Source organism: Saccopteryx leptura, chromosome 3 (genome assembly GCF_036850995.1).
Source record: "Saccopteryx leptura isolate mSacLep1 chromosome 3, mSacLep1_pri_phased_curated, whole genome shotgun sequence".
NCBI classification, from domain to species: Eukaryota; Metazoa; Chordata; class Mammalia; order Chiroptera; family Emballonuridae; genus Saccopteryx; species Saccopteryx leptura.
Window position 1 is genome coordinate 126,972,324 of NC_089505.1, and position 13,686 is coordinate 126,986,009.

Sequence of the window (13,686 nt, forward strand, 5' to 3'; positions counted from 1 at the left end):
CCTCTTTCTCTCTCTTTGCTAAAAAAACAACAACAAAACAAAAACCTCTCTATTGTGACTTATCACACTCAGATTGAAACCTCTAAGTCTTCTTATGACCTCCAAGCTTCTGTGTGATCTGATCCCTCATTGTCCTTTGCTCCTGATCTCATCTCTAGTCTTTTTCTTTTCACCGTTCTGCTCCAGCCACACTATAGGCAGGGCCGTAGCCTTACTATTTCTACTTCCAGAATGCTCTACCCTAAGATATCATCAGTGCTAGCTCCCTTACTTCCATCTTTGCTTAAATGTGATCTTCTGTTTTCTTTCATCACTCTTCTTCTCAGAGTTTTCTATCCTCTGTCTCCTACTTTTTTATTTTATATAGCACTTATAAAAATCTGGCGTGTGGCCCTGGCTGGTTGGCTCAGCAGTAGAGCGTCGGCTCCATGTGTGGAAGTCCTGGGTTCGATATCCGGTCAGGGCACACAGGAGAAGCACCCATCTGCTTCTCCACCCCTCCCCCTCTCCTTCCTCTCTGTCTCTCTCTTCCCCTCCCGCAGCCAAGCCTCCACTGGAGCAAAGTTGGCCCGGGCACTGAGGATGGCTCCATGGCCTCCACCTCAGCCATTAGAATGACTCAGGCTGCAATGGAGCAACATCCCAGATGGGCAGAGCATAGCCCCCTGGTGGGCATGCCTGGTGGATCCCCGTTGGGCTTTTGCGGGAGTCTGACTGCCTCCCCGCTTCTAACTTCTGAAAAAAATACTAAAAAAAAAAAAAAAAAAAAAATCTGGTGTATATGTATATTTTTCTTATTTATTGACTATATCTCCTTTAACCAGAATCTAAGTTCCACAAGAGCACTGATCTTTTTGATTTATTCCTTGCTCATTGACTGTTACCTAGAGTAGTGCCTAGCACAGTGCAGGTATTTTGTAATTAATTAATACATTTTCAAAGAAAGAAAGATACAGCAGGCCCGGGAGCACAGTGTGTTGCAAAATTCACTTAATCCAGGACATTGGATGGTTTGGCAGACTTCTTGAAGAATTGCTGGCAGTGCTTTCTTGCCTTAAAATCAGTGTGATCCTAGGCTATATTTTTTAGTTTATGAAATTGGACCCATAATTAGGCCAGTTTGAAGTATTTTCATATTATATGTATATTAGTTAATTCAACTCATTAAATATGCCCACATTTAATGATAAAGAAATATCTGTTGAGGGATTAATGCTGACGTCTTAAATACTGATATCTGTGCAAAGGAAAATGTGGAAATATTTAGCAGGACACTGAGTACCATTGCAACATTTGTTCACAAGCAACACAAACATGAACTCTCTAATATTTGCTTTCTTTACAGGAACAAAAACTGAACACTTTGCAAAAATTGGATGGAAAAATCATAAACATTCGGTTAATAACCCGTAAGTATTTCAGATAAGTGGAATAGTGAAAACCTGGGTTATTCTGCTATACAACATGCAACTTTAATACTTGAAAAGCTAATGCAAGAACTCAAAGATATTAGCGAGAATGTTGTATTTTATTTTTCAGTTACTATTTATAGTCAACATTATTTTGTATTAGTGTCAGGTATTAGACAATATGTACTTTACAAAGTGTTTCCCCTGATATTTTCAGTACCTACCTGGCACTATACAGAGTTGCTACAATATTATTGACTATATTCCCTATGTACCTATTTTTCTTACAAAAAAAACACTGTGCCCAAGTAAACTTTTGACTTCTTTTTATTTTAGTTTTTGGTTTATTTATATATATTTAGAAAATTATTTAAGCTTAATGACTCTTTTATATTATTTATTTTTTAAATGACTCTAAGAAAGAATGTGAATGATGTATTAAAAGATGTAATTGGTCATATATTAAAACTCTAGTGAATAAAATGTAATAATTTTAGTTGGAGATAACCAGTCACCATTTTAAGCCATTCCTTAAAACTTCTTTTAGTTCATTTTTTTGGTGTTGAGTTTTGTAAGATCTTTATAAATTTTGGATATTAATCCCTTATTGGCATATATGTTCTCCCATTCATTGGGTTGTCTTTTCATTTTGTTGTAGGTTTCCTTTGCTGTGCAAGAGTGTTTTAGTTTGATGTAGTCCCATAAGTTTATTTTTTCATTTCCTTTGTGTGAGGAGATATATTAGAAAAGATATTGCTGTGAGAAATGTCTCAGATTTTACTGCCTATGCTTTCTTCTAGGATTTTTATGGTTTAGAGCAGGGGTCGGGAACCTATGGCTCGTGAGCCAGATGTGGCTCTTTTGATGGCTGCATCTGGCTCGCAGACAAGTCTTTAATAAAAAAATAATAACGTTAAAAATATAAAACATTCTCATGTATTACAATCCATTCATTTCCTACCACTTATGTTCATGGTTGCGGGTGGCTGGAGCCAATCACAGTTGTTCTCCGGGACAACACCAAATTTTTATTGGATAATGTGTAATGTACATGGGTCGTTGTATGGCTCTCATGGAATTACATTTTAAAATATATGGCGTTCATGGCTCTCTCAGCCCAAAAGGTTTCCGACCCCTAATTTATGGCTTCGCAGTATTTTCAGCCATTTTTCTTTATTTCTTATTTTTCGAACCTGGGTCCTCCGCATCCCAGTCCAACACTCTATCCACTGCACCACCATGTGGTCAGGCAATTGTGTTCTTCTTTCTCAAGATTTCTGTGGCTCTTTAGGGTCTTTTGTGGTTCCATATATATTTTTGGAATATTTGTTTTAGTCCTGTGAAATACACCATTGGTATCTTGGTAGGAATTGTGTTGAATCTATCCATTGCTTTAGGAAATACGGATATTATAATGATGTTAATTCTTCTTATCTATTATCACAGTATATGCTTCCACTTATTTGTATCTTCTTAAGTTTCTTTCTTCAATGTTTTATAATCTTCTATGTACAGGTCTTTTACATCCTTAGTTAAACTTATTTCTAGGCATTTTATTCTCTTTGAAGCAGTTGTGAATGGTATTCTCTTAGTTTCCCTTTCTGATAGATCATTATTGGTATATAAAAATGCAACTAATTTCTGGATATTTATTTTATATCCTGCTACTTTACTGAATTAATTACCAGTTCTAGTAGTTTTTTGGTAGAATCTTTAGGGTTCTCTGTATACAGTATTATGTCATCTGCAAATAATGACAGTTTTACTTCTTCCTTTCCCATTTGAATGCGTTTTATTTCTTCTCCTTGTCTGATTGCTGTGGCTAGGACTTCAGTACTATGTTGAATAAGAGTGGTTATAGTGGACATCACTGTCTTTTATTTTTCTTTTAAAGAGACAGAGAGTCAGAGAGAGGGATAGATAGGCACAGACAGACAGGAACGAAGAGAGATGAGAAGCATCAGTCATCAGTTTTTCCTTGTGACACCTTAGTTGTTCATTGACAGCTTTCTCACATGTGCCTTGACCGTGGGCCTTCAGCAGACCAAGTAACCCCTTGCTCGAGCCAGTGACCTTGGGTCCAAGCTGGTGAACTTTTGCTCAAACCAGATGAGCCTGTGCTCAAGCTGGCAACCTCGGGGTCTCAAACCTGGGTCCTCGGCATCCCAGTCTGACGCTCTATCCACTGCGCCACTGCTTGGTCAGGCGATATCACTGTCTTTTTTATGACCTTACGGGATAGTGTATGACCTTTTTAATGTATTGCTGGATCCAGTTTGCTAATATTTTGTTGAGGATTTTAGCATCTATGTTCATCAGGGATATTGGCCTATAAATTTTTTTCTTTGTAGTGCCTTTATCTGATTTTGGAATTAGGATAATGCTGGCCTTGTAAAATGAGCTTGGGGGCCTTCTCTCCTGTTGAATTTTTTGGAATAGTTTGAGAAGGATAGGTGTTAATTCTTCTTTGAATGTTTGGTAAAACTCACCAACAAAGGCATCCAGTCTAGGACTTTTGTTTTCTGGGACCTTTTTGATTACTGCTTCAATTTCAATGGTGGTAATGCATCTATTCAGATTCTCTAATTCTTCCAAATTTAGTTTTGGAAGATTGTGTATTTCTAGGAATTTATCCATTTTATTCATGTTGTTCAATTTGTTTGCATATAGTTGTTCATAGTATTTCTTACAATCCTTTGTGTTATTTTAGTATCAGTTGTTAATTCTCCCTTTTCATTTCTGATTTTATTTATTTGGGTCTTCTCTCTTTTTTTCTTGATGAGTCTGGTTAAAGGTTTGTCAATCTTATTTAGTTTTTCAAAGAACCAGTTCTTGGTTTCATTGATAATTTGTATTGCTTTTTAGACTCTATTTCATTTATTTCTGGTCTGAGCTCTATTATTTTCTTCTTTCCACTCACTTTGGGCTTTGTTTATTGTTTTTCAAGTTCCTTTAAATGTAAAGTTAGATTGTTCATTTGAAATTTTTTTGTATTTTTGAGGTAGGCCAGTAATGCTCTGAGTTATCCTCTTAGGACTGTTTTCACTGTGTCCCATAAATTTGGGGTTGTTGTGTTCTCATTTTCATTTGTTTCAAGATATATTTTGACTTGTTCTTTTTTTTTTTTTTTTTTTTGTATTTTTCTGAAGCTAGAAATGGGGAGAGACAGTCAGACAGACTCCCACATGCGCCCGACCGGGATCCACCCGGTACGCCCACCAGGGGGCGATGCTCTGCCCCTCCTGGGTGTCGCTCTGCCGCAAGCTACCAGAGCCACTCTAGCGCCTGGGGCAGAGGCCAAGGAGCCATCCCCAGCGCCCGGGCCATCTTTGCTCCAATGGAGCCTTGGCTGCGGGAGGGGAAGAGAGAGACAGAGAGGAAGGGGGGGTGGAGAAGCAAATGGGCGCTTCTCCTGTGTGCCCTGGCTGGGAATCGAACCCGGGTCCCCCGCATGCCAGGCCGACGCTCTACCGCTGAGCCAACCGGCCAGGGCCTTGACTTGTTCTTGATCTCATTGTTAACCCATTTGTTGTTTTGTAACATGATATTTAGCCTTCATGTCTTCGTGTTTCAGTTTTTTTTGTGTGATTGATTTCTAGTTTCATACCATTATGGTCAGAGGCGATGCTTGATATGATATTATTATTGTTATTATTTTAAGATTTTATTTATTTATCTATTTATTTATGTATTTATTTTTTCCAGAGTCAGAGAGAGGGATAGATAGGGATAGACAGACAGGAATGGAGAGAGATGAGAAGCATCAATCATCAGTTTTTCGTTGTGACACCTTAGTTGTTCATTGCTTTCTCATATGTGCCTTGACCGTGGGCTTTCAGCAGACCGAATAACCCCTTGCTCAAGCCAACGACCTTGGGTCCAAGCTGGTGAGCTTTTTGCTTAAGCCAGATGAGCCTGTGCTCAAGCTGGCAACCTCGGGGTCTCGAACCTGGGTCCTTCTGCATCCCAGTCTGACGCTCTATCCACTGCGCCACCGCCTGGTCAGGCATGATATTGTTATTTTATTTATTTATTATTTTAACTGATTTTAGAGAGAAAGAAATAGACAGGAAGGGGGAGAGAGGAAGGAGAGAGATGAGAAGCATCAACTCATAGTTGTTTCACTTTAGTTATTCATTGATTGCTTCTCATATGTGCCTTGAATGGGGTGGGGCTCAAGCTGAGCCAGTGACCCTTTATTCAAGCCACTGACGATACGTTCAAGCTGGTGAGCCTGTGTTCATGCCAACAAACCTGCATTCATTCCAACAAGCCTGCACTCAAGTCAGCGACCTTGGGATTTTGAACTAGGGACCTCAGCATCCTGGGTCGATGCTCTATTCACTATGTGACCACCAGTCAGGCATGATTTCATTCTTCTTAAGTTTATTGAGACTTGTTTTATGTGGTCTATCCTAGAATATGTCTCATCACTTCTTGGACTTTTGGTTAAGATCAAGTGTAGTAGTTTAGAAAGAGTGTTTATTCTGCTGCTTTGGGGTAAAATGCTCTGAAGATGCATATAGTGTTTTGAAGTTAGGATTTTTAAAAAATTCAATTCAGACAACTTACTTATTAAAAGTTGAGACTTTATAAAAGCTTGTCTTTTGGTTGTGAAAAGAATAACTTACCTATTATTCTCTCTTTAACTTCTAGACCTGAACATCTTCTACAAAATATTATAATTGCTACCCAACATTCTATAACTACTTGTTTTTCATTTAGGTATTCCCAGTTCCAAAAGGAATACAGTTTGGATGAAGTGATGGCATCTAGAAAAGTTTTTGATTTTCTTAGTGTCTTAGAATGTTGGTAAGAAAAACATTTTAATATTTAAAAGCAGTAACTGCCCCCCCGCCAGCTCGCCACCTTGGGTAACCCTTAGGTAGCCTTTGTATTTGGGTATATCTTTACTGTACCTGTATCTGTCTCTGTAGAACTTCCTTCCTTCTTCTGCCTAGAATCTGTTCTCTTGTAAAATTATATATTTTAATTCCTTTTCTGATGACTTCTACTTACTTTGTTTTAAGCATATTTATTCATTTAAATGTAATTAGGAGGCTAGTGGAGTCCCAAGATTTTTCCCTTGAGCATTTTGGTTTTTTTGCTGTATACTTCTATTGTAGAAAATTTTACTCTATCATAGTATCTGAGAGTAAACAAAACAAGAAAAAAAAATCAAAGTCATAGTAATGTTATTAGTTGCTTGTTGAAAATTGCTTGACAATATTTATCTCCTAGAATACTGAGTTAGTGCTTCCTAGGTCTTTCCTGTGCCTAGTTATCACCAGACTGTGCCCCGGAGATCTTGGCTGGGATGCAAGTGAACAAATGGGGTCAGCTTTAGTCTGTCGCAATACGAGAATACGCTCATTTATAAAAGTACAGCTAAACTCATGGTAGGCTTCTGTGTTCGCCACCTCCCTCCACAGCTTACCCTAAGGAAGAGATCTATTTTGAAGATATCTCAGGAATCTTAACCACACCATGGACTTTCTGGTATTCTCTATTCCATCTTTCCCAGTTTCAAAAAGGATTCCAAGGCTGACGTATTTAGTAGAGTTGGAGATAGTTAGGCCTATGTAGAATCTTCATTGTACTGGGAAATGAATAACCTTGTGTTATACCCCTCAGAAGTCACCAGAAGATGCTTTACGTATCTACAGAATCAAATCCAGAGTTTTTGCAATAAGAAGGTTTTGGGAGAGATTCTTAGAGACCAATCAGTGACTAACAGAATTTAAGTTCTTGATGGAAGTTTTCTCCTCAGATAGGAAGCATGTGAAAGTTTTAACTGTAGATATCACAAAGAAGGCCATCTGGTGACCATTGAGCATACTCAGTCTTTCTTCCCAGAAAGAACTCCTAGTCTGAATCTTAGGATTGGGGTTGACCAGGTGTAAATAATTATTTTTACTTTCTCTTAGTCCCACTTCAAATGGTGCTGCAGCGGCAATTTTGGCTAGTGAAGAGTTTGTATGGAAGCATGGCCTTCAATCCAAAGCTGTGGAAATTCTGGCACAGGAGATGGTGACTGATTTCCCAAGCTCATTTAAAGAAAATAGCATTATTAAAATGGTATATCTAAGATTTTGTTTTATTAATTAATCAAAGGATTTCTGTTTTAAAATGTCAAGGTGACATGATATTGATATTTGTTCTGGATATAATTTACTTGAAAAACGGTCTAGAAAATCTAATATTGGCCCTGGCCAATCACTCAGTGGATAGAGCGTTGGGCCGGCATATGGACATCCTGGGTTTGATTCCCAGTCAGGCACAAGAGAGAAGTGACCATCTGCTTCTCTCCCCCTCCCTTTCCCCCTTCTCTCCCTCTTCCCATCCCACAGCCAGTGGCTTTATTGGTTTGAGCACCACCTCCAGGCGCTAGGATAGCTTAGTTGGTTCAAGCTTGGGCCTCAGGCACTAAAAATAGCTTGATTGATTCCACCATTGGCCCCAGAAGGAGGTTTCTGGGTGGATCCTGGTTAGGGCACATGCAGAAGTCTGTCTTACTATCTCCCCTCCTCTCACTTAAAAAAAAAGAAAAGAAAATCTAATCCATCCTTAAGAATTTGTTAGAGGAGCTTGACAGTGATGGCACAGTAGATAGAGTGTTGACCGTGGAACCCCAAGGTCCCAGGTTCAAAACTCCAAGATCACTGGTTTGAGTGCAGGGTTGTCAGCTTGAGCATGGGATGATCAACACGATCTCATAGTTGCTGGCTTGAGCAAGGGGTTACTGGCTTGACTGAAGCACCCTGGCCAAAGCATGTATAAGAAGCAATTAATGAATAACTAACAATCTTTTTTTTTTTTTTCAGAGACAGAGAGTCAGAGAGAGGGATAGATAGGGACAGAAAGACAGGGATAGAGAGAGATGAGAAGCATCAATCATCAGTTTTTTGTTGCGACACCTTAGGTGTTCATTGATTGCTTTCTCATATGTGCCTTGACCACGGGCCTTCAGCAGACCAAGTAACACCTTGCTCGAGCCAGTGACCTTGGGTCCAAGCTGGTGAGCTTTGCTCAAACCAGATGAACCCGCGCTCAAGCTGGCGACCTCAGGGTCTTGAACCGGGGTCCTCCGTATCCCAGTCCAATGCTCTATCCACTGCGCCACTGCCTGGTCAGGCAATTAATGAATAACTAAAGTGCTGCAACTACAAGTTGATGCTTCTTATCTCTCTCCCTTCCTGTCTCTGTCTCTGCCTCTGCCTCTGTCTCTCACTAAAAAAAAAAAGAATCTGTTAGGGGAAAATAACTGATGAGAACATGCTTCCTGTGATAGAGCCATGCATCATTATATCATAACTTTTAACTAACTAGGTATGCTGTTTATTTTTTATTTTTATTTTTTAAAAAATTTTATTTATTCATTTTAGAGAGGAGAGAGAAAAGGAGAGAGAGAGACAGAGAGGGAGAGAGACAGGAGAGAGAGACAGTGAGAGAAGGTGGGGAGGAGCTGGAAGCATCAACTCCCATATATGCCTTGACCAGGCAAGCCCAGGGTTTCGAACTGGTGACCTCAGCATTTCCAGGTCGATGCTTTATCCACTATGCCACCACAGGTCAGGCCATGCTGTTTATTTTGATTTTGTGTTGACTAAATATGCTCAGAACTCCAATCTTACAGAGTTAAGGGAAAAACAAAGATATTTTCAGGGAATTTTTTTTAATTTTTAAAAAAATTTATTGATTTTAGAGGGAGGAGAAAGGAGAAAAAGAGTGATTGATTGATTGATTTGTTGTTCCATTATTTATGCATTCATTGGTTGATTCTCATATGTGCCCTCACCAGGATCAAACCTACAACCTTGGTGTATTGGGCCAATGCTCTAACCAACTGAGCTACCTGGCCAGGGCTCAGGAAATATTTTTGATTCTTCAAAAATTCTGAATGAATATTTAGTATAAAATGGAGGATGTAAAAAAAGATGAGAATTCAGATCTAGAGTTAGTTTAATATGTGAAGATATATGCACACATATACTGCTCACAAAAATTAGGGGATATTTCAAAATGAATATGAAGTGATAAAAAAGAGCATTTGATTTTTTATTTTATTAAACAAGAACATCAGAAAAACAAACAACAAGTCAAAGAAAGTTGTTCAATTATGCAAATGAGATACAAAACCAACTTTTATTTCATTGGTGAAAATGCACTATACAAAAGCAGAAAGACTGGAGTATCTGTATGTTCCCTGATTTCCTAATGTTTGTGAGCAGTATATATACATATATATATATTGTCTGTGTGTGTGTGTGTGTGTGTGTGTATATATATTTATGCATATACCTAAACAATCATGCTAAACTACAACTTACCAAGTGATTTTACACCAATGTTTTGAATTTGAAAATGTTCCTATAATTTGCCCAAGATCACAAAGCTAGGTAGGATGCTGGGGTGTGGTAGAGGTGGAAGTTATACGTAGGTTTTCTGATTTCCCACTATGCCACTGTTTTATTCTTTGGAGAAAAGTTTTCTTTTTTTCTTTTTTTTTTTTAATTTATTCATTTTTAGAGAGGAGAGAGATAGGGAGAGAAAGAGACAGAGAGGGAGAGAGTGGAGAGAGAGACAGAAAGAGAGAAGAGGGGAGGAGCTGGAAGCATCAACTCCCATATGTGCCTTGACCAGGCAAGCCCAGGGTTTCGATCCGGCAACCTCAGCATTTCCAGGTTGACGCTTTATCCACTGTGCCACCACAGGTCAGGCTTAAATTACTGTTTTCTTTTTTTCTTTTTTTTAATTTATTCATTTTTAGAGAGGAGAGAGATAGGGAGAGAAAGAGACAGAGAGGGAGAGAGAGGAGAGAGAGACAGAAAGAGTGGAGAAAAGTTTAGTTTGCATGTTATTATCTGAGACCAAAGAGGTTTAAGAGCATGGATATTTGAAAAAGTGTTTTGAATTCCATATGATCTTCTACAAGATTATTTATTTATTTATTTATTTATTTATTTATTTATTTATTTATTTTCAGAGACAGCACATGAGTCAGAGAGAGGGATAGACAGACAGGAATGCAGAGAGATGAAAAGCATCAATCATCAGTTTTTCATTGTGGCACTTTAGTTGTTCATTGATTGCTTTCTCATATGTGCCTTGACTGTGGGGCTACAGCAGATCGAGTAACCCCTTGCTCAAGCCAGCAACCATGGGTCCAAGCTGTTGAGCTTTTGCTCAAACCAGATGAGCCCGCGCTCAAGCTGATGACCTCAGGGTCTCGAACCTGGGTCCTCCGCATTCCAGTCTGACACTCTATCCACTGCGCCACCGCCTGGTCAGGCGGTGATTATTTATTTTCATATAAAAATTTCTATTATTTTTCAGTATATCTGAATCATAATGATGTTGCTAAATCTCTTTAACCTGTTTGCCATTGTGGATTGATAGTTTTTGTAATTTAACATATGGCCTGAAGAATTATAAATTCTTTTTTATATATCTTATTTAAAATTCTGTCCTTTATAGTACCAATTTTTTTTTTATTTTTCTTAAGTTGGAAACGGAGAGGCAGTCAGACTCCTGCATGCGCCTGACCGGGATCCACCCGGCATGCCCACCAGGGGGCGATGCTCTTCCAGTGACCTTGGGTCCAAGCTGGTGAGCTTTTTGCTCAAGCCAAATGAGCCCGCGCTCAAGCTGGTGACCTCGGGATCTCAAACGTGGGTCCTCCTCATCCCAGTCCGATGCTCTATCCACTGTGCCACCACCTGGTCAGGCTCCAGTTTTGATGCCTTTAATTTATTTATATATGATTTTGGTTTTAGGTTGGCTATGATCTGAGTAAAGAAGCTGCCAGAAGGTGCTATGATAAATCTGGCCTGGGACCAAATGATATTGATGTAATAGAACTTCACGATTGCTTTTCTTGCAACGAGCTCCTTACTTATGAAGCCTTGAGACTCTGTCCAGAAGGTAGTATCTTTCATGAGATGAGTATTAACTTAGTTTCTCTGAGAAAATTTTATTTTTACCATTAAACAAAAGTATTTGTTAATTGATTTTCCCTTCATGTTGGCTCTGCCACATTGTGCAAAGGAATTGTAAGCTATCTTGATACTGGACTTTTTAGAACTTGTAGTCTTGGACAATACCAACACCAAGATAACAGTGTACAAATAATTTGTGCTATGTAAATGAAAGGTACTTACAATGTTCTGTTAAGTGGAAAAAAATATATAATTCAATGTGGAAGTCCCAGGTTTGATTCCCGGCCAGGGCACACATTAGAAGCATCTGGGGCATCGCTCTGCCGCAATCAGAGCCATTCTAGTGCCTGAGGCAGCGGCCACAGAGCCATCCTCAGCGCCCGGGCAAACTTTGCTCCAATGGAGCCTTGGCTGCGGGAGGGGAAGAGAGAGACAGAGAGGAAGGAGAGGGGGAGGGGTGGAGAAGCAGATGGGCACTTCTAATGTGGTTGTATCATTTTCCACTACTTCCTGCAGTATATGAGAGTATTAGTTGTTTCACATCCTTACCGATTCTTGATAGGGTCAGTTTTTTGTTTTTTTAAAGATTTTATTTATTGATTTAGAAGTATCAAATCATAGTTGCTTCACTTTAGTTGTTCATTGCTTGTCATATGGCAAGCCCAGGGTTTTGAACCAGGGACATCAGCATTCCATATCGACTCTCTTATCCACTGTGCCACCACAGGCAAGTGGCATCAGTTTTTTTATGTGTCTTATTTTCATTTTAATTTGCATGTCTCTGATGACTAATGGTGTTAGCATCTTTTCATGTGCATATTGGTCATTCATATATCTTTTTTTTTTAAAAGATTTTAGTTATTAATATATATATATATATTTTTGTATTTTTCCGAAGCTGGAAACGGGAGGCAGTCAGACAGACTCCCGCATGTGCCCGACTGGGATCCACCCAGCATGCCCAACAGGGGGCGATGCTCTGCCCATCTTGGGGCGTCGCTCTGCCGCAATCAGAGCCATTCTAGCACCTGAGGCAGAGGCCATGGAGCCATCCTCAGTGCCCAGGCCAACTTTGCTCCAGTGGAGCCTCGGCTGCGGGAGGGGAAGAGAGAGACAGAGAGGAAGGAGAGGGGGAGGGGTGGAGAAGCAGATGGGTGCCTCACCTGTGTGCCCTGGCCGGGAATTGAACCTGGGACTCCTGCACACCAGGCCAACACTCTACCACTGAGCCAACCGGTCAGGGCAGTTATTAGTATTTTAGAGAGAGGAGAGGAAAGAGAGAGAGAAAGGGGTTGGGGAGGAGCAGGAAGAATCTACTCGTAGTAGTTTCTTCTCTTCTCATATGTGCCTTGACTGGACAAGCCCAGGGTTTCGAACTGGCGACCCTAGCATTCCAGGTTGATGTTTTATCCACTGTGCCACCACAGGTCAGACCATATATCTTCTTTTGTAAAAGTTCAGAACTTTTACCCTTTGATTATTAGTTTTTTTTGCCTTCTTTATGGAATTGTAAGAATATATGAAAAAAAAAATATATATATATATTCTGGATACAAGTTATTTGTCTGATATGTGAATATTGTGAACATTTTCTCCCAGGCTGTGGCTTGCCTTTTTGTTTTAGTAATGGTATTGGTTAATGGAATATTATTCAATCACAAAAAAGAATGAAAATCTTGCTATTTGTACCAACATGGATGGACCTTGAGTGCATTATGCTAAGTGAAATAAGTTAGAGAAAGATAAATACCATATGATCTTCCTTATATGAGATCTCAATTTATGGAATCTGAAAAATAAAACCCCCCAAATCCAAGGTCATATATACACAGAACACATTGGTGGTTGTGAGGATCGATGGGTGGAGGTTGGGCAAAATGAATTAAGGGAGTCAAAGTGTACAACTTCCAGTTATAAAATAGGTCATGGGCGGTAATGTCCAACTACATTACGTGGTGTACATAACAAAAATGGTTAACTACACAGCTGTAGTTAATAATACTGTGTTGTGTGTTTGAAAGCTGCTAAGCGTGGAGATCTTAAAAATTCTCATAAGAAAAATAAATTTTGTAAGTACCTTTGGTGATAGATGTTAGCTAGATTTACTGTGATTATTTCACAATATAGACAAATATGGAACCATTATGTTGTACACCTGAAACTAATATAATGTTACATGTTAATTATATCTTATAGATTTGAGAATGAAATTATGTAGATATAGGTAAAATAATTAGAACAAGGCCTGATACAGAGCAAGTGCTTAAAAGGTTTAGCTGTCTCTGACAACCATTATTATTGTTTGGAGATTTCACCTCTTGTTACTTTATTAGAAATTT

General features: G+C 39.1%; 1 protein-coding gene across 1 annotated transcript in view; it reads left to right on the top strand.

Annotated features, from left to right (window-relative positions):
- SCP2 (sterol carrier protein 2) overlaps positions 1–13,686 on the top strand; it is a 142,587-nt gene that overhangs the window by 65,631 nt on the left and 63,270 nt on the right. The window contains exons 7-10 of the mRNA XM_066376299.1: positions 1,346–1,409; positions 6,135–6,221; positions 7,337–7,487; positions 11,186–11,333. Of these exons, the coding sequence (XP_066232396.1) occupies positions 1,346–1,409; positions 6,135–6,221; positions 7,337–7,487; positions 11,186–11,333 (450 nt within the window). The remainder of the gene's footprint in view (positions 1–1,345; positions 1,410–6,134; positions 6,222–7,336; positions 7,488–11,185; positions 11,334–13,686) is intronic.